At 27.8% G+C, this 21,838-nt stretch overlaps 2 protein-coding genes across 7 annotated transcripts in view; both read left to right on the forward strand.

The window, feature by feature from the left end:
* LOC114930005 (organic cation transporter protein) overlaps positions 1–13,486 on the forward strand; it is a 41,358-nt gene extending 27,872 nt beyond the window's left edge. For 5 of the 6 annotated variants that reach the window (XM_029301742.2, XM_029301743.2, XM_029301741.2 and 2 more), the window contains 9 exons: positions 5,743–5,816; positions 9,329–9,651; positions 9,783–9,886; positions 9,963–10,117; positions 10,614–10,924; positions 11,069–11,381; positions 11,841–12,022; positions 12,194–12,330; positions 12,657–13,486. In XM_029301742.2, coding sequence (XP_029157575.1) covers positions 5,789–5,816; positions 9,329–9,651; positions 9,783–9,886; positions 9,963–10,117; positions 10,614–10,924; positions 11,069–11,381; positions 11,841–12,022; positions 12,194–12,330; positions 12,657–12,711 — 1,608 coding nt within the window. In that variant the 5' untranslated portion in view covers positions 5,743–5,788 and the 3' untranslated portion in view covers positions 12,712–13,486. Of the gene's footprint in view, positions 1–5,742; positions 5,817–6,513; positions 6,843–8,366; positions 8,369–9,328; positions 9,652–9,782; positions 9,887–9,962; positions 10,118–10,613; positions 10,925–11,068; positions 11,382–11,840; positions 12,023–12,193; positions 12,331–12,656 lie in introns of those variants that run through there. The other variant, XM_085489824.1, reaches the window with a different exon arrangement.
* A 744-nt stretch (positions 13,487–14,230) lies between these two features.
* Positions 14,231–20,951, forward strand: Y-f (yellow-f). Its single transcript, XM_029301664.2, has 6 exons — positions 14,231–14,472; positions 17,180–17,444; positions 17,775–17,983; positions 18,363–18,570; positions 19,116–19,451; positions 19,993–20,951. Exons 2-6 carry the CDS (start codon positions 17,183–17,185, stop codon positions 20,193–20,195), a joined length of 1,218 nt encoding a protein of 405 aa, XP_029157497.2. The 5' UTR covers positions 14,231–14,472; positions 17,180–17,182; the 3' UTR covers positions 20,196–20,951.
* Positions 20,952–21,838: the final 887 nt, after the last annotated feature.

A 21,838-nucleotide genomic window follows, 5' to 3' on the forward strand; every position in this document is an offset into this window, starting at 1 on the left:
AAAGATTTAGTCAAGTTAACAAATTTCTTTTTCAGTGACATTTTATGCCGATCAATTTATTTTCATGCGTGAATCATAATTTTTTCTGAAAGCTTCTCAACTTTTTCGATGATGATAAGCTAAAACTTCTTAGATTATTTCAAAATTAATTAATATCGATAATTTCGGCTATTCCAAACACAAAAAGATGAAAGAATTTTATATAATTATATGTATAATTTATCATTCAAATATTTCATACACTGAAAAAAGTTTATTGAATTCAAATATATATTTATTTCAATATTCCTTTCTAAATCATTTATTTGAGACTAATAATACCTTAACAACACACATATTCAAAAAATGTTTAGAGGACATTTAGAGGATGTTCAGATGTCCTTTGAATATCTTCCAAACATCTTTCAGACATGTTATGCTGTTAGGATATTGTTTTGATGTGAAAAAATATTTATTTGATAAAGAAGAAAATCTTTTTAAAACAGATAAATATTTATTTGTTTCAAATGAATTATTTATAAAGCAGTATTGAAATAAATATTTATTTATTTAATAATTTTTTTCAATATATTCTTTGTATTACTATTCCGAAAAAAAATTTGCCAACTTTTGACTAAATCGTTCAACTAAATATTATTTTATTAATTGAACATGTAAAAATATTTAAATTAAATACTAATATACCATGTTCAATGAACAAAATAGTAATTTTGAACCATATTTAAAGCTTCGAATTTCTTTTTGCAAAAATGCAAGATAAGCATTTGATAATATCTTGAAACTTTACTAATATATTTTCTAATTAAGTTAAAAATAAAAATCCATTTGAATTAACCGGAAGAATGCGGTTCTAATTTTTTACTTGCATTCCCGCGTTAATCCCTGGAGATAAGTGCGCGATACAAGCGATAAGTAGTAAGTCTCTTTCTTAAGTCGGGGATAATGTTGCGCAGAAAAAATGCACATATCCCGAGAATTGCGGCAATATGTGTTGCAGCCTTGGCGGCTCGTACAGCACAAAGTGCAGAATTAAGTTCGTCTATAAAAATCCGCTTAAATTGCCAGGTGTGACTGCGCGCTGCCATTTGCGCGGTTTCCGCAACCCCAATCATAATTAGGCCGCGGCAGACACGATAACTGTAATGACGCGGTAATAATAGTGAGGAAAAGTTGCGAGGAGAGTCGTTTTAGGTGTCGATATTTTCTACCCTTCGTACGGCGTTTGCCTTCAATTTTCCCGCGTTTTTTCCCTCCGTTTTTTCGGTTCAACGTCCTATCCTTCTATGCAAACTTCTGTACGTCATTAAATGCCAGTGTTGTGCTTAGATGATGATAAGCTAAAATTTCTTGGATTATTCCGCAAAAAAAATATTTTGTTAATTGAAGATATAAAAATACTTAAATTAAATACAACATATTAAATCTAACAAAATATGTATATATTTGAGTTAAATACTCATTAATGTTCAAATTACATAATGCTAATTTAGTTGAAAGATTTAGTCAAGTTAACACATTTTTTTCGGTGACGTTTTATACCGATCAGTTTATTTCAATGCGTGAATCATAATTTTTTCTAAAATCTTCTCGATTTTTTCGATGATGATAAGCTGAAATTTCTTGGATTATTCCAAAATTAATTAATATTGATCATTTCGACTATTCCGAACACGAAAAGATTTTATATAATTATATGTATAATTTATGTATACTCAAATATTTCATATACTGAAAAAAGTTTTTGAATTCAAATAAATATTTATTTCAATATTCCTTTCTAAATTATTTATTTAAAACTAATAATGTTGTTTTAATGTGAAAAGATTTATTTGATAAAGAAAAAATCCTTTTTAAAACAGATAAATATTTATTTATCTGAAAATTAGCTAGATAAAGATGAGATAAAAATATGTAAATTTTCATCTTAGATAACACAAGGATGATTTTGTTTTAAATATATCTAGATAAAAGATAAAATTGTATGACGATTCATCTAGATAATAATTTTTAAGACTGCTTATATAAACACAGTTATAAAAAAATATAAATTATAAAAGGGATATAAAAATATATGTAAGTATTTTTATGTGCTATATGATTCTAAATCAAAATTATCTGAAAATTATTCTAGATAACCCGTACAGCACAAAATATTAAAAAAATTTTTTAAATATTTCTTAAGAGATAAAATAATTCTCGAAAATATTTTTAAAATATTTCTGCCTGCTTTTTCATGTTTAAAAAATATTTTCCGAAATATTTTTGAATACAGATTTAAACTAATATTTCAAAAATATGTATCAAATATTTAAGAAAATATCTGAACGATAAAGAAGAACAGTTTTAAAAATATTTTTAAAAGTTTTTTAAAATATTCTAAAAAATGTTATCACAAAAAATTTTTAAATCATTTTAAAATATTCCTAAAACCATTTTAAAATGTTTTTATGCAATATTTTATAGAAATATTGAGAAATATTTTTTGAAAACATTCATAATATTTTGCGCTGTATGGGAATTTAGTAAAAATAATCCTTTTTTTTATCTAAGATATGCAGATATAGATAATACATATTTTTGATGACGCTAAAGTTTCATCTAGATGGTTATCTATATAATTTTATTTAGATAACAGCAATATTAATCATGTTAATCGCGATGTCAAATGTGTCATAATAAAAGATAATATGTTAAACACATTAAAGATATATATTTTAAAGGCTGAATCAACAAAACTCATTCATGCAGATGTCAGAGATAAGAACGACTTTAAATAGAGAGAATACGACATAGTAAAATTGTGTCTTTTACTGTATCAAATTATCTGCTGTTCTCTTAATTGTCTGCTGTTGAAAATGAAAAAGATAAGATGGCATTCAATGAGTTTCATTTCCCTCATTAATTGGATTAGACTCATTGTTAGAGTGTGAGTTGATCGATTTCTCACGTTTCTAAACATTATTGCGGTCAACTGACACACTTTCAATATTCCTACCTAAGCGATTTCTTCAATACTTTTTCTCTCCTTTTATCAGATTATCGGAACAACGTTTATCGTTGATTTACTTGGATGTAATGTAAAGTCGTAAAAAAGACAAAAAAATCGCAATGTATTAAAAGTTGTGAGTTTCATATTGGCAAAGAGGAGCGATGAAAAAGAGTTCATTAGCAAATGCTTTAATCCGAATAAATTTATTCATATTTTCGATACGCGGTATTCGATAAGCAAATCTATTATAAAATTGCATATATACATATATGTATACAAATTTGTGTTACAGAAAATCAATTACTGTAAAAGTTTAAATAAACAGCATACATTACATTCTATATTCCAAATAACTGCAAATTAGAACTTTATTAAATGTGTAAAATATTTTATTTTAATATAATTTTATTTTATAATTATTATACTTTTATTTTAATTATTTAATAATTATTATTCAAATGCGTAAATTAAATATAAATCCCAGATATGCATTTAATTCGAGAAATTTTGTATAAGAAATGTGACATTAAAATGTATTACTTTTTGACATTTAAAAGAAAATAATTATGAAAAAAAATCTCTAGGAACATAAAATCTAAATTTTATAATTATTATACTTTTATTTTAATTGTTTAATAATTATTATTCAAATGTAAATTAAATATAAATCCCAGATATGCATTTAATTCGAGAAATTTTGTATAAGAAATATGACATTAAAATGTATTACTTTTTGACATTTATTATTTTTAAAAGAAAATAATTATAAAAAAAATCTCTAGGAACATAAAATCTAACATATAATGTTTCGTAAAATTCCAAATTATACATAAAAAATATATATATCATATATGTATAACATCTGTGTTTGTTGTACGGATTAGCATCGTGAGGTCATTGATTAAGAAACAGTCATCGATACTGTAATCGACACGTCATCTCGTTCAAGTAAAGTTGTAAGTCACAAATAAATTAAAATATAAATATATTTACAGATTTATTTACATATAAAATAATGCATTGCAGTTTATTTCCACTTTTAGAGAAATCGATTTTTTGCAAAACGCATATTTGTAATTTTACAATAATAGATTCATTAAAAAAAATACCATATCGCAGAAATAGTATATGGCTAAATTTGTTATTTATTTACTGTTAAAAAATTTGTCAATTAATTCTTTCATATATAATTCATTCTTATTTGATCAACAGATCATCGATCACTTTTAGAAATTAATACGCACGAATATTTAAATTTCGGTCCAATTTTTTTCTCACAACTTTATAAGATGAAAAATTACGTCACTCTTTGTCAGTTTTATTTCGGTGAAATTCAATCTTAAGCTGTTTGAGATAACGATTTTTTTATTCTCTTTGCTCATGTTATCTATCTGATTGTGATGTATCTATCAGATTACAAGAGACTAGAAATTAGCCTCACTACTTTAATGACATAAGAGACAGTATATCGATTAATTATTCATGTCAAGGCGTTAGATGCGCATATGTGAAATAAAAAATCTGTCAGATCTGCGATTACGACAAATTGATTGCAGTTCCGTTAGATAAGTCAAGATGCACGATTATATAGATGAGTAATAACAATTAAAGCGCGGATGTGGAGATCTTTTACTATTCTGACACGGGTCAGTTTTTAATGATCCATCATCAAATGATGATGATTGTCTTCGTTAATTGTTATTGACTGCCCGTCGTAATCCAATTAATCTTGTCATAGTATGCGTTTGTGTGCACGGAATGTCCGTTATTGCGAGAAACAATTTCTTGTCAGAGCACGAGAGGTGAAAGAAGTAGCAGAATAGGTGAAAGGAACAGGAAAAAGATTGGAGAAGGGAGATTGTTTCTTTTTATAGGGGAAAATGTGCAATCTCTAATATAATGCGCGCAGAAAATTTTATTTGCAGAATCCACGCTCTGAAATAAATTTAATTAATTCTTAGAAGTATATATTTATTTGAATACTGCCAAATATTTTTTTGAAACAATTTTTATTTTTAAAACGATTTATTTGAAACTAATAATATTTATTTGATATGAAAAATATTTATTTGATATAAGAAAATTTTTGTCAAAACAAATAAATATTTATTGAATTAAATATGTATTAATTTAGTCATTTTTTAGAAACATTTGTTTTCTTGTTAAAAACGGTCCGTTAAAAGTTTTGTGTTAAATATTTTTAACTTTAACATATTCATGTGTTAATTTAACATATTATTGTTCTGTTAATCGAACTTAAATGTTAAATTATTTAAAGATCGGAAAAAATGTAAAAATGACACAATGTGCATCTATTTTTAATTATACACAACAAATATGTTTTGCTTTATTAGTGGCAACATTTATCTGTTAAAATTTACAGAAAAAATGTTAATTTTCTATTTTATAATCTAAGTGGGGATGATAAAATCTAAAATTAACATATCTTTGTAAATTTTTACATTAAAAGTATGTTAATTTTTTTTAAACAAAATTTATTTTAAATTATTTGAAGTTTTGCATTTATTTTGTGTTAAAATATTAACACAATATTTGTGTCTCCATTTAACATATCCATATTATGTTAAATTAATTAAATTTTTCAACTGTGCGCACTTCTTGAGACGCGTTTTATTTATTCACTAAAATTTATTGGATAAAATTAATAATGAAGGTGTAACAAATAGATGATCGTTAATGATCATTATTTTTTGACCTATCGCATTTACTTCTTTTATCTATCCTTGTTACAGATATTACCGAAAAAGTAACTTAAGGACAGGGCAAGCAGGCAGTGATATGAAGGATACGAAAACCAACGAATATGGTACGTTGAAAATAAATTCTAACAATAAGAATAATTTATATTCACTGAAAAAAAATTTAGTTAATTTTTATACACTGTAAAAAAATTTATTAATTCGACTAAACCTTCCAACTAAATATTATTTTGTTAATTGAACATATAAAAATATTTATATCAAATGTAACATATTAAATCTAACAAAACGTATATTTGATTTAAATACTAATATATGTTTAATTAACAAAATAGTGATTTAGTTGACAGGTTTAAGCAAGTTAACAATTTTTTTTCAGTTTATAATAGGCGCGGCCGTGCTTTTCAACATTTTGACATCTTATCAAAAATTTCACACCAAACACCCATTAATAATAGAGTACTTTTTGATATTTTGCAGAATTTAGCAAATAAATAAGGAACAAAGCCGTTCTTTAAGTTAATTTCACGCACTGAAAAAAATGACTAAATTTAATACATATTTAATTCAATAAATATTAATTCGTTTTAAAAAGGATTTTCTTATATCAAATAAATATTTTTCATATTAAATAAATATTATTAGTTTCAAATAAATAATATATTTGACAGTATTGAAGTAAATACTTATAAGAATTGACAAAATTTGTTTTTCAGTGCGTGGATTCTACAAGTTAAATTTTAATCGCAAATATAAACGCGATGGCAAAATCTCAGTGATCAACTGATCTATTTTCGCAACAATCGTATTTAGATTTGTATTAGAAGAACTTATCCTCGAAAGAGTCTATTCTCGCGAACGTCCTCAAAAGACTAGATTTATTGCTCGGATTTATTTTGGCACGAAACATGCAACAATCTTGGGATAAATCTGTATCGTACGACGGAGACATGACAGATTGAAAGGCGAGACTGACCTTTCGAGTTTCCGAAGAAGGATGTCGATGTAAGTCGGAGATCGAAGGTTATCTTCTTGATGTCTCGAGGTCTTAGTACGCATTTTATGGTTCACACGCACTGTCTAGCGTTTTTTCCTCTACCAACTGGTTTTCTCGTTATTTACTGCAGTACATAGTACAATTTGCGAATTGTATGCACAGAAACCCTCGGCCCTTGTATCATCTCAAGCGATTATTACCAATTATCTTATATTCATCGATAGCCGCGCGAAATTCGTTCCTAAATTTGCTTGCATGCATGTGAATGCTTATAAATAAATATAATAAAAAATAGCAATACAATAAAAACAGTAATAAAATAATAATAATTACTATCATTAATTATATTATTATTTTTATTAGTATTTATATTTTATTTATATTTTTTTTTTCTCATGAGAAAACACCATATCATACAGAACGATAATTTATTTAAAAATACCCGAAGAAAATTTTCTCTTAGAATTTATCTTGAAGAAATTCATGATATGATAATATGACATTGAGAGAATTTTATAAGAGTTTCTCTGATTAACATTTTTACCAAACAATAAAACATTAACATCCACCACAATAAGATATAAAATATATGTTCGATAAGGTATAAAATATAAAATATGTTAATTTTATGTATATAGTATTTAGTTTATCACGTATATAATAAAATTAATCAAACATATTTTATATTTCATTATAGATGTTAATATTTTTATCAACTCAGAATTCTTGCAATATTATATTGTTTCACGATTACAATGATTTTCATAGGATAAATTCTAAGAGAAAATTCTCTGTCTATTAATATTAAATAAATTAATATATGAATATTAAAAATCTTTTCGCAATTTCACACAAAAAGAATAAGAAAGGGGATCGTTAATTTTTTTTCGATGATTTATCAATGTTTTAATTCCTTAAATTTTCAGCGATAGAAATTTCATTGCGTATTGTAAATTTTTAATAATATATAACTTTATAAATTATATTTTTTTAGCTAGCTCAGATTACTCATTACTCAGGAATATATGTAAGAATATGTTCATCTGACAATGAGTATGAATATTTATGAATCATTTGTCACATGCGAGGTTGAATTATTATGCAGACGTGCCTGACAATTGCAACGAATCGATGATTTAATTTCGAGTATATGGTATACGCTGAGGAAAAAAAATGGCAATTATTATTATTTTTTTTTACATTTATAATGAACTCTTCTTATTAATCCGTTTTAGTAATTCCTTGTTAGATTTCAAATGCGCGATTGTTTTCATACAATTATTCTCGCGTATTATCATGATTTTCTGGAAATTTCATTACACGTCGTAAATTATCAGCTGTGCAAATACAACTTGTGTGAACATATATGTATATGCAAATGTGTGAATTTTCCATACAAATGCGTGTTTCACGATAAACTATTTTATCGGTCTAACAAGGAAAAATCTGTCCGACTAATTATTACGACATTCTATTGCTCTCATTATCAACATTTTATTAAAGTTGTCATTAACATGTCTATCCGAGAATCAAATTAAATGTCTACACTAAAAAAAGTTTGTTAAATTAACAAATATTTAGTTCAATACGTTCAAATAAATTATTTATTAAACTCAATATTTGTTAATTTAACAACTTTTTTTCAGTGTATGGAAAAAAGCAGTCTTTTGAAAAGATCAGTTATACTTACATTGTAATGTAGGTGCATTGATTTTCTTTTTTTGGGTTTTTTTTACAAAGATCGACGACCAATTATGCACATTAATTATTATTAGATGAGGCGTAGTTGGCGCTCAATTATACAAAATCAATGGAGTGATAGATCAATGCATATGTCATCCATGCACGTGTATCTTCACTTATTGTATAACGCAATGAATTTATAATCAGAATCATAACTAATGAGCGCAATTAAGTCTGATGCGTAACAAAGAAAAATTGTTGGAAAGCAATATATCACGGGGACATACAGATTCTGCGTATGATAACAGATTTGCGTCATGAGAAGAACAATAAGACAATACATCTTGTGATTATTAAATATCCTGTCAAAATTTTTTCCCTTGCTTGGTTTTTAATACGAGGAAATATGAGAACAATTAATTTACATCTCTCTCTCTCTCTCTCTCTCTCTCTCTCTCTCTTTCCTCTCCTTATATATACAGGGTGTTTCAGGAGAAATAATAAGCATTCTAGGACATGATTTGTATACGTCATTTTAAACAAAAAATTATTAATACACATTTATAAAATTCCCTGACAATTTCAGATTTATAAAATTGTCCAACAATTCCAGATTTATAAAATTTCCTGACAATTCCAGATTTATCAAATTTCCCGACAATTCCAGATTTATAAAATTCCCTGACAATTCCAGATTTATAAAATTCCCCGACAGATTTATAAAATTTCCTGACAATTCTAGATTTATAAAATTCCCTGACAATTCCAGATTTATAAAATTTCCTGACAATTCCAGATTTCTAAAATTCCCCGACAATGCCCGGTTTTCCAGATTTCCCTGACTGCTAGACACCCTATTTACTATGATTTTCAAGGTAAATTCTAAGAGAAAATTCTCTTTGCGTATGAATGTATGATGCAGATCTTGTTAAATTGCAGCGAGCGTGAACGTCAAGCAAGTTTCCAACGGTAAGGAGGATCATGTCGATTCCGGGGCGAGTGTCGACGCGGTGCAGATCGCAATCGGCAATCTCGGGAAATGGCAGATCATCGTCTGCCTGGCGATTTCTCTGGTCAAATTTCCGGTAGCGTGGCACCAATTGGCGATCGTCTTCATGGCGCCTCATCAGGATTACAATTGTACGAAGCCCGCCACCGTCGACTCCAAGGATCAATGCATGGTCGATTTTAACGGCACTCTGGCGAAGTGCACGGAATGGGAGTACGACAGGAGACTATTTCCCGAGACTATTATATCGCAAGTGAGTCTCTTACTTTAAAAGCCTTTAGTTTGTAAATGCGAAAAATAGATGAGCGTGTTTACTTCAAAGTTATCTATATTATCGTGAAGAATGAGGGAAAAAACTCAAGCTATATATTGTGTTCGTTTCAGTGGAATCTAGTCTGCGATAGGACGCATTACGCGAATATCCAACAGTCTATACTTATGTTTGGGGTGCTGCTCGGCAACATTATCTTCGGCACCTTGGCAGATAGGCAAGTCCATATAATGGCTAAATTATTTGTGAAATCGTGAAATAAAAGAAGAAAATTAATAGTATCTTATATACAGGTATGGTAGAAAAATTCCGCTCATGATTTCCATTGTTCTCCAACTATTGTCGGGTATTGGATGCGCGATAGTTCCTTGGTTTCAAGTATTATTGCTGATGAAGCTGTTAAGTGCCTTAGCCACCGGAGGCACAATGGTTACTAGTTACGTTATCTGTAAGTGTCTCGATCCTCAAATATACGAAGCTATTATTCGTCAAGACTTTTTCAACGATAAATAACAAAATAAAATTTAAATATGCAATTAGCTTCGTGCATAATCTTTTTGAATGCTATATTAAAACTAACAATAATACAAATTATCTTGTTTTTTAAAGTCTTGAATTATTATTGTCTATCTTTCTTTGCGTGTAAATTAAAATAATTACACTTAAATAATTTGTTAACTTGACTTAAATGAACATATAAAACTATATAAATTAAATATAACATATTAAATTCAATAAAACATACATTTGACTTAAATACTAATATATGTTCAATTAATAAAATGATAATTTAGTTAAAAGATTTAGTCAAGTTAACAATTTTTTTCAGTGTAGCCATCGCAATTTATCCGCACAAGCGATACAGATTGCAATCCGTTTGTACAATTAATTTCTCCAAAATTATAAATAAAATATGAATAAAAACTAAATAATATATGTTTCAGGTATGGAAATAGTAGGTACAAAATGGCGTGCCGCCATCACCGTCTTATATCAAATTCCATACAGTTTAGGCCACATGTCGCTAGCAGGACTCGCATTCTGGTTTCGACATTGGCAGCATCTACAAATTGCCATTACACTTCCATCTATAATTCTTTTAAGTTATTGGTGGATAGTGCCCGAGTCGCCGAGATGGTTATTAACCATGGGAAAGCAGAGAGCAGCTTGCAGAATATTGCAGAGGGCGGTCGATGTTAATAAAGTGAAAAATGTGGATATTCCCGAAATAGTCAGAAAACATTGTCTGCATCAAGTAAGAAAAAATCGTTCAAGATATTTCGAAGAATCCAGAGGATCCATATAATAATGATCGCGACAATTAAATATGTATAACTCAGAGTTCAAATGTTGTTGCGCGAATATTCAGTGAATATTAATTCGCGCTTTTGCATTGCAGAATTTGAAGAAATCCGCGCAGGACCACAAGGCTTCGTTTCTGGATCTGTTTCGCACACCGAACATGCGAATAAAATCCCTCTCGATATTCTTCAATTGGATCGTTTGTGGAATGGGTCTGTTTGGCATGTCGCAGTACATCGGTCAGGTCGGTGGCGATATTTTCATTAATTTCGCACTGTCCGGTGCTATACAGGTTCCAGGAAACTTTGTCGCGTGGTGGGCAATGAATAAACTGGGTCGACGAATCACTCTGATCTGCAGCAATTCCATAACTGGCCTGGCCTGTTTGCTCTTAATCGTCGCGTCAAATGGTAAGAAATTGTACTATGTACGTACAATTCAATTGCCCTTCGGTTTATTTGTAAGTAGTGAGTTTTCCAAAAATTATTCAGTATTTCTATACATCTGGGCGATGTTATTATCTTTTAAAAAAATTTTTATATATTTTTTATATTATATTAATTTAGGAAAATATATTTCAAAAAATATATATCAAATATTTGATATTGAAATTAAATTTCAATATAAAATTAAATATTCAATAAATGTTCAGTATCGAAAAACATCTCATTTTATCGAGTTATTAAGCAAGTGTTTAAATCGATATATTAAATTGGTACATTTTTATATTCTCTAAATTTCTTGGAGCAAAAACTGAACAATCTCATTCCAAGAGTCGAATTTTACTCCAAAAGAGTGAGATTCCACTCTTTTGGAATGAGATTGTTCAGTCTTTACTCCAAGAAATTTAGAGAGTATCTGTTTTACAGATATGTCATGGTTAAGACTACTTCTGGCGTGCCTCGGTATTGTCGGCATGTCGGTGTCGTTTACTACAGTCTACCTTTTCTCCGGAGAACTGTTTCCTACAGTCGTAAGGAACATCGGAGTTGGCGCCAGCAGCATGTGCGCTAGAATAGGCTCCATTGTAGCGCCATTTGTGGTATCCTTGGTAAGTCTTTACGTATTAATTAGAGCCAATTAAACGAACTTGAGTAGCATCACTTCGAGTTATAGACAATTACAAGCATGAACCAATTTTGGACTAAACTTTCGAATTAGAAGTATATTTATGAATGCGTCAATTAGTTCCCTAGATTACCAATTGTTGATACTATTACAGAATTACATCGAATCGTGGTTACCGCCAACTATATTCGGGATTTTGCCGTTGGTCGGAGCAGCATTGTGCCTATTATTGCCTGAAACTGCCGGATGTACTTTACCGGACACCCTTCAAGACGGCGAGGAATTTGGAAAGTGAGTATGAAATTTCTTCCCACCCGATAGCCTTTTCGTAAACTTCAAGTATTTAATTTTCATATATGAGCACATGCAGATGAACTGTTGATGACTATTTGATGTACTCAATCAATTTCCACATAAAAAATTTTGTTGTTTCATAAAAGATGCAAATTCAATTGAATAATACGTGGAAATATGTTCTTGAGAATTTTTTCTTCGTTTGTGTTAAATATAAATAACATGAATAAAATGTAACATAGAAATGTTTAAGAAGATATAACCGTTTATATTAAATTTAACTTGATTATAAATGATGAAACACATCGCTTTTTTACGTGCAGGAAGTGTAAGTCGAAAGCAAAACATGGAGATCTCGAAGCAGAGGCGAAATTCTAAAGGAAAAGTAATAGTCATAAGATTTTAAATATTTCGAAACAATATCGAATTATTATTTCGACAAGTTGTGTTGATAAAATAATTCGTTATTGATGAAACAAGCCACATTTTACGATCAATCGTGCATATATATTTAGCGTAATTCTATTTATTATATTATTTTCATAAAAATTGACAAAACTATTACGATTGTGTCATCATCTCATCACATTTGTAATTCACATTCCTTATATGATATATAAAAAAATCAAAGCTGACATATTTTATATATAAAATTCTTATATAAAATATTTATATAAAAAATTCTTATATATACAAAGCTGATATTTTTATATTTAGAAATAATAAAAAGTCGTTTTATATATGATATATAATTGTATATCATGCCACGTTTTTCGACAGATTTTCAAGCTCATTTAAAAAATATTAATCAATATATACGTATTGATTAATATATGTATACGCCAAATACAGTAAGTATCTTACAAGAGTTGCCGAATCTAATATATAAATAGAAATTTTTTTTGTAGGGGAAAGACGAATTTCTTTATTTATTAATTAGTTAATTTAGCTTAAGGATATATTTGTCTTCCACTTTCCAAATATTATGAACACGTCAGCTTTATAAACGAATGTCTCTGATATCAGTATTGTCAGCGATTTTCGTTTGACCCCATTACATGTAATATACCATATTATAATGATAGGTACAATTTTACAAAAAATGCGTGTATCTCATTATTTTGTAAGTAGCAAATATATTGCATGAAATTGATTTTTCCGGCTTTTTTCTACCGTGTATAATTCTTAGAGATGTTTACAATTGTTTTATAATTGAGCAACACTTTACGCGAGATAACTCCTCTATTCAACTTGCATAAGTAAGCAAATAGCGGATAGCTTAACGATTGTCGTGTTACACGTATACTTTTTCACTCCGGGAATTAAAAATAAGATGTGTGCACAGGTACAATAATAATTATCAACGAGAAAAGAACAAAAATTAACTTTGCCGATATAATAAAATTAAATTAGTAACATGCACTAAAAAAATCTGTCAACTTGACTAAACTTTTCAACTAAATTACTGTTTTGTTAATTAAACATATATAGTATTTAAATCAAATATATGTTTTGTTAGATTTAATATATTATATTTAATTTAAATATTTCTATATGTTCAATTAACAAAATATTTAATTGAATGATTTAGTCAAGTTTACAATTTTTTTTCACCGTAAAGATTAATTTCATGTTCCACATTTTTATATTACGTAATTGAAAAATATATATAATTAAAAATATATGAAGACCTTTAAATAATATATAAGTAGTAATTGAGATAGTATTGAATAAGTTTTTCTATATACACGGATGATTTAAAAAATTGAAATTTTTTTCATCTTTCTACAGTCAATCTTTGTTTGACAAAAATGACAAAAGCTTCTTCCTATTATTAAACAACTATTATTTTATTTTATAATATTTTTTTAAATCTAGGTCAAAATGAATAAAAAAATATATATGCTTTTGTCATTTAATGTTTAAATTTAATTCGTAAAAATAAGAAATTGATTTTCATTGTTTATACTATGTGCATTTTCTTCCGGCATCTACTATATATAGATTTTTAACAAAGACTCGTTAATACTCGTCATACTGGAAGAGAGTATCGGCATATAAAAGCCGGTGACACGGTCTATAACAGACGTCATTCCACTTTACATCCTCCAACGGAAGGCCAGTCTACCAGTTTCAGCAGTGAGTATTTTTTTGCACCACTTAACCACTCTGCGATCTTGTTTTTTGTTTTTAATAAATTTAATAGTAATAAATTTATCCTTGTATCAATAACGCAAATGCATCGACACATTTATTCTACATTAATTATTATTTAGTTAAAAAGAGTAATTCTCTTATTGTGATAAATAATAAATATTTCTATAAAATAACTCTTTATATCTGCAATTATGTATAAATTTATTTTTTATGTACTAATATATATTCGAATTATTTATTTTATTTAATTTTATTATATTTATGTATATGTAAATAATGCCTATAAGTGTGGGAATATCACTTCTACTTTATGTTTAAAAATTTTCAAATATCGATATTATAATTGAAATTTAACTAAATTATATTTTCTAATACTTTGATTGATAATATTTAATATTTAGCTTTTTAATAATTAATTTGTAACTTGTTCTTGATAATACATAGTTTAATTTAAGTAAAATTCGTGGAATAATAAATAATGAATTAAATTTCATCATTTGTTTACACTTGTCAAACTTAGTTTCAGAAGAGTTTATGTTTAAACGCACAAATTCGTCTTTCATCAATATTTTCATCGAAAACTCTGCCACAAAATGAGCTAAGAAATCCGGTTTCTATAAGTAAAAACTTGCTGTAATTTGAATATCTTGCCGAAGGCATATTAACGATGAGACTATTTGGGCATTTCATCACCATACTTGCCATTGACATTGGAATGTTTCAAGGTCGCGAATGGATTGTTTCAATTACATTCTTCGATAATATCTGCAAATTATTTTGTAGATTTACTAAATGCTTAAACAATATTATTAAATAAAATTGCAAATTTTCTATATAACATTATATATAATTGGAACTTATCTAATTAAAATATATAATAAAGAAATTTAATAATAGAATATTAAGAGATGAATATTATATACATATGTTAAAATATTATTGATATACATATTTTTACGTGTTTTATTATATATAACTTGTATATAAATCTTCACACGTTATTTGATTTTCTATCAACTCTTGTTTACTATAATTATTATAATTGCTAATGTATTTTTTTCGTTTACATATTTTTTAAAAATTAGACCAGTTATTCTGGAATGAAGTTATTTTTGTCACGAATAATTTTATTCCCATTATATTTGTAAAAGAATCAGTCAAGGTTATCTCTCACTCCTAAATTATACAATATACTATATACTACATCTAGGAATCTCTTTCAAAGTCATAGTTATTAATCAATTTGAATCATATATACATATACATAATGAAAATTACATAGATAAAGCCGTAAAAGCTTTTAGATTTGTTATGCAACCTATACACATAATACAAAGAGCTATTATTACACTAATAATTTTATTATCCGATTAATTCTATTTTCCGTCTATTTTGTTCGTAATTTGATTAGTTTTGTAACTATGCTACAAAATATATTTTATGCTTTGGAACGTTTTGGAAAATTCATAGAGATGTGTGCACCTTTCTTCAGTAAGTATAAAGAATTGAGGAAAATATGATGTAAAGAGTTGAGAGAGAATTATAATTATCTTTATAAATGCAGAATAATTGATGCAAATAATTCTAAGAACTTGGCAGTTTTTGTGTTGAAATGAGCGGAAGGTGAGAAACGCTGAGAAATCAAGGAGATTAGATTTAAAAATGAAAACCGAATCTTTTCACTAAAAGAAATCTACGAAAAATTGTAAGAACTGTCCACGTATCTTTATAATAAAACTGGCTTTCTTTCGAATACGATAATTTTATGCGATATAATTACGGAAATTTGTAAACACAAAAACTTTCACTCATTAAAAATTCAAAAGTTTATTCTAAATGTATAAATTAAATATTATACTAATGTTTACGCGCATTAAAACCAATATATAAATATATATATAAATATCTTAAGATATTTTTATAGGAATTTCTGGGGTCCGCAATAAATCATCCTCATTTACATCTGATGGAAACAATTCTAACTAAATTGGAACCGGTTCTATGTCGAATAATAAAATATGCATATACATACATGTTAAAATAAAAACAAATATTTACACGCATATGAGATTACATCACAAAACAGTCACGTTTCTTACTTTCAGCATTTGTTCATTTTCTAATAAATAATTGTCATTTTTGTCATTAATCATCACATTCTTTATATAAATTGTCTTGCCATGATTGCGAGGGATTTAATTGAAATCTGATTGTGAGTATAGATTATTGTTAACTATTGTATTCAACATTTCTAAGAATGATGATTTCACTTATATTATTGTTTTTTTTGTATAATCAAGTATTATATTTATATAAATATAATACTTGATATATTCAATTTTGCATTTGATAATTAATAGATATAAATTCGAATTTAATAAGATTTGTTTCTTGTTATACATTTTAATTTATTTTAATAGCGTTCCTTATTAATATATTAAGTATATTTTTATACAAAATTGTAATTAAATTAACTATTATTTAATTTTAAATTATTATTATTATTATTATTTAATTTAAAATAATAATAATTATTATTATCATTTAATTTAAAAAATTATTAATTATTATTATTATTATTTTATTTTTTTATATTTTTGACACTTCTTTTCTGTGATAATTGACGTCGTACTGTTTAGTAATTATTATTTATCGTTGTATTATCGCATTGAGAGAGATTTTTTCGTAGATTATGTTCCACTTGCTATTCCTGGCCTACCTGGCCACAGCAACCGGCGACACCTTCAATACCGTTTACTCATGGAAGCAGGTCGAATTTAAACTTCCAAACCATACCATCCAAAACGAGTACATCGCTTCCGGCGATTACATTCCGAATAATAACATGCCATTAGGTCTGGCCGTTTGGCACAAAAAAATGTTCGTCACAATACCGCGGTGGAAAAGTGGCGTTTTAGCGACTTTAAATAGTTTCTCGATGAACGACGTCGCGCGTAAGTAAACCAAATTTACTAGTAATATTACGAGCCTTTTTTTATGATACGAGGAGTTTATATATGTAGAATTTATTATCTGCGCGTGAAAAAAAAATAAATTTTAAGAAGACGAAGTAATAAGGTAAATGTGTTGAACAATTCCCTTTTACAATCGCAGATAATAAATCTAATAAGAGAATATTTTTTGGAGACAAGTTTTGGAAATAAAAATTTCACGTCAAGTATAAAGAAAAAAATATCCAAAGTATATTTAGATCTTACGATAAAATATATTTCTAATTGATAACCAATTTATATTTAATTTCTGATTATTATATATTTGTATAGAGAACGGAGACAGTCCGATCCTAACACCGTATCCTGATCTCGAGGCAAATAACATTCATTCACCTGATGGCATCGTAAGCATTTTTCGCCTCAGGATCGATGCCTGCGATCGCATGTGGGGACTCGATACAGGAGCAAATGATATTTTGAAAAATTTTACAGTTGTGCGACCGATGACGCTTACTGTTATTGATTTGAAAACGGATAAGGTATAATTTCTCGATGCGCATACTATTATTTAATCATTCTATTAATAATTAAAAATTTATTACATATAATTTAAAATAATTTAATTATTAAATTATTTTTTATTATTAAATAAATAAATATTTAATTTTAATAAATATTTATATATTATTAAATAAAGAAATATTTATTAATAAGTAAATTATTGTCTTAAAATAATTAAAAATATATTACATATAATTATAAGACAATAATTTATTTATGGAGATTGTTAAGAGAATATATTAAAAAAAAATATATATATATATATATATATGTACGTCGTCTCAAATTGTGCAGGCTATATTTGATTGCGCTTGTCAAGGCTACCGGCATAAATGCGCCCATAATTATATGTTGCAGATTATTCGCAAGTATGTTTTGAAGGATACAGACGTGAAGCCAAACAGCTTCATCGCCGATCTTGTGGTCGATGTTGCACCTGGACAATGCGATAAAGCCTACGTGTATATGAGTGATTTAAGTGAATATGGTATGGTGGTGTACGACTGGGAAAAGAACGATTCTTGGCGAATTAGTCATCCTTTCTTCCATTTCGATCCACTAAATGGTAATTATATTTTTTAAAATCTTGTGTTTTTTTCATGAGTTTCACGCGATTAAGGAGATGCCAACCATGTCTGTTTACCGACTTTCGGTTCAGGGATTTTTCTTTTTATTGGCTATACAGATTGAAAAATCCTTCTCTACAATTAAAGTACTGATAATAATGGACGAGGAGCGCTGTAATTTCGTATAAGAAAAAACAATAAAAATTAAAAAATTACAGTTTTTTATCGGCTTCTTGCATCAGCTCACAACAATAGTTATTTAATACAAAAGTTCTGCAGTTTATTTGTGCACAAAATGTGACGCTCCCAATAGAGACGACATGAAAGAATAATACAGAAGTAATAAAAATGAGATTAAAAGCCTGCATCAAAAGACTCGTACTTGAATTAATTTGTGAATCTAACCTAACTTAAAGTCGGTAAAACAGAACTACGGCAGCATCCCCTTAAACTTTCTTCTTCAGAGAGAGCAAGATTTTTGTCATCAAAATTTATTTTATCATGTCACATTTATTTTGATTAAATCTTTGCTAATTGTCGACAGGTGATTTTAATGTTAACGGCTATGATTTCCAATGGATTGACGGTATTTTTGGGATGTCTTTGTCACCAATTCGTAAAGATGGATACAGAACTCTCTATTTCCATGCCATGTCCGGTATCACGGAATTTTCCGTGTCTACGGACGTTTTGCAAGATAGCACGTTGAAAAAATCGGAGAACTACCACAATTTTCATATTGTTGGCAATAAGGGACTATTAACTCAAGGACCATCCTCCGTCATCGATTCGGAGACATGTATCGATTATTTTGCTCAAGTGAATAGAAATGGTATTGCGTGTTGGGATACTACGGTGGAATTAAGTCCGAAAACATTCAGTAAGTATTATTATTCAGTAAGTACACGAAAAAATATTATTAGTTTGGCTTGCATTTATGACATTTACTACCATTTCGTCTATTATTATTACTATTATTATTTTATCATGTTTTTTCAAGCAAGAAAATAGAATTTCCCGCATATGATAAGAAGTTTTATTAAACTTTAATTAACCTGCCAAAATTATTCATTTATCTTCTGGTGCATTATAAAGAAACAATTCGCAAATATATGTAAGAGGTCGCAAAAGAATTTAATTTCAATTCGTTTATTCGACAAAATGTCAGAATATTATAGCGATCTATAAAACTGTAGTTCATACATTACATCAGAGATGTCTCTTAAATTCAGGTTTACAAAAGCAGCAGAGAGATATTGAAGTGCTCCGATAAGCGTCGATTTGTAGACAGGAGCATAATAAATGTTAAAAAAATGTTCAAATAAATTATTTTAAATATTAAATTAATAAATAAGTATAATTCGCTAATTAAGCTATTATTAGGAGCACTAAAGTTAACGAAAATTTTCTTTATAATTTAGATTTGGTGGCGCAGGACAATACGACGTTGGTGTTTCCTCAAGATATAGCTGTCGATAATAAATCTCGACAATTATACGTGCTTTCTAATAATTTACAGAAATTTTTATACGGAGATTTTGATCCGATGGCGACAAACTTTTTTATTACTTCGGCTGATCTCGGGACATTAACGTCCCTATGCAAAAATAATGCGGCACAGTAATTAAAGTGAGATGAGCAAAAAACACTTTTGAATCCAATTATATACATATGCATAATATTATAGACTGTACTTTTTATATCGTATAGACTAGTTCTTTTATATCGTATATAAATTAAGGAATATTAATTATATATCAAACAGTTATATACTACTTTTAAACAAATAAATAAATATATGAATGTACAAATAAATAAATGCATGAAACGTATAAATTAGTAAGTGTTAACACATCTATAAAACGCGACTATATAAAGATTTTCCTCGAAAGATTAAACGTTATCTTTTTAATTTATCGTGATTGACACGTCGCGTTCTTTTAATTACACGAATTGAATAAAAGACGAATTCCGATATAGCTTTTCATAAATATGTTTAAAAGACAATGGAAATATCTTTCTAACAAATGAAACAATGATGCATGTTTTATAAACTTGCGATGCTTCTTCTCTCTCCGACAAAGAAGCACGTGTGCATTCTCTCTTTTATTTCTTACATTTTAAATATAAAAAACGTAGAAAAAAAAAAAGAAAAACGAGAGCCGGATCCATTATTTCGCAGCTTGCGATAAATAAACGCGGCCCGTTTGAAAATTAATTGCAGGGGGGAAAATATGCAAGTAGATCTCGTTATGTGGAGACGATTTTTCCTCAGCAAAAATGTCAAAGCCATAATTTTTTGCATGTCTCCAATTTTTCATATGTATCGTTATAACTAGACCTTAAATTAAAATTTTATTAAAGTAAGCTCCACTTGAAATTAATTGTAGAATGTGGTTTTGTTAATATTTTATTTCCGCATGACTTAGTTTGTAAAGAAGCCTTTATTTTCAATCGCTTATAATATCTTGAAAATTATTGACGCCTGAATATTTTTCCTGGGGAAAAATCATCTCCAAATAACAAGAAGGGTGTCCAGCAGACCCAATGAAAAAATTCCCTGACTTTTTCAGATTTTCCAAGACCAGAAATTGATTTTTTCGCTAACTTTTTAATATTATTTTTTCCAGAATTTTATATAAGAGTTTCTCTGATTAAAAATATTTGCCACAATAAAAAATATCTATCACAATAAGAGTGGTAAATATTTTTTAATCAGAGAAAAAAAACTCATAAAATTCTTCCAATATCATATTATCCCAAGATTACTACATCAGGGTAAATTTAAAGAGAAAATTTTCGTCGTGCGTCATTAATTTAATTTTCATCGGCATATATTTTTGCAAATTTAATTTTAAACCTCTAGATAATATAAAGTCTCTTACAATGTATAATACATATGTTATATGTCTTTTATAATTATATATAATTCTATTATACACAATTTTAATTTTATATTTCAAGAATAAAAATTAAAAAATCAAACCTTATAATTAATTGCATTTTAAGTGATTTTTATTGAATAAAAAATTTCAAATTATTGAGACAAATGTATAGAATAATGTGAAAAATCCAGATAAATAGTGAAATTTCCTGACTTCACTGACAATTCCAGATTTATAAAATTCCCTGACAATTCCAGATTTATAAAATTTCTTGACAATTCCAGGTTTATAAAATTCCCCGACAATTCCAGATTTATAAAATTTTCTGACAATTCCAGATTATAAAATTCCCCGACAATTCCAGGTTTATAAAATTTCCCGA

Source organism: Nylanderia fulva, unplaced genomic scaffold (assembly GCF_048542155.1).
Source record: "Nylanderia fulva isolate GAGA-0341 unplaced genomic scaffold, ASM4854215v1 Scaffold9, whole genome shotgun sequence".
In the NCBI taxonomy this organism is placed as follows: domain Eukaryota; kingdom Metazoa; phylum Arthropoda; class Insecta; order Hymenoptera; family Formicidae; genus Nylanderia; species Nylanderia fulva.

Bases quoted from the DNA above. Each gene is read 5' to 3' on its own strand.
- Y-f (XM_029301664.2), top strand. From the start codon at position 17,183: ATGTTCCACTTGCTATTCCTGGCCTACCTGGCCACAGCAACCGGCGAC. The intron at 17,445-17,774 runs GTAAGTAAACCA...ATATTTGTATAG, and splicing joins CTCGATGAACGACGTCGCGC to AGAACGGAGACAGTCCGATC. The intron at 19,452-19,992 runs GTAAGTATTATT...TTTATAATTTAG, and splicing joins ATTAAGTCCGAAAACATTCA to ATTTGGTGGCGCAGGACAAT.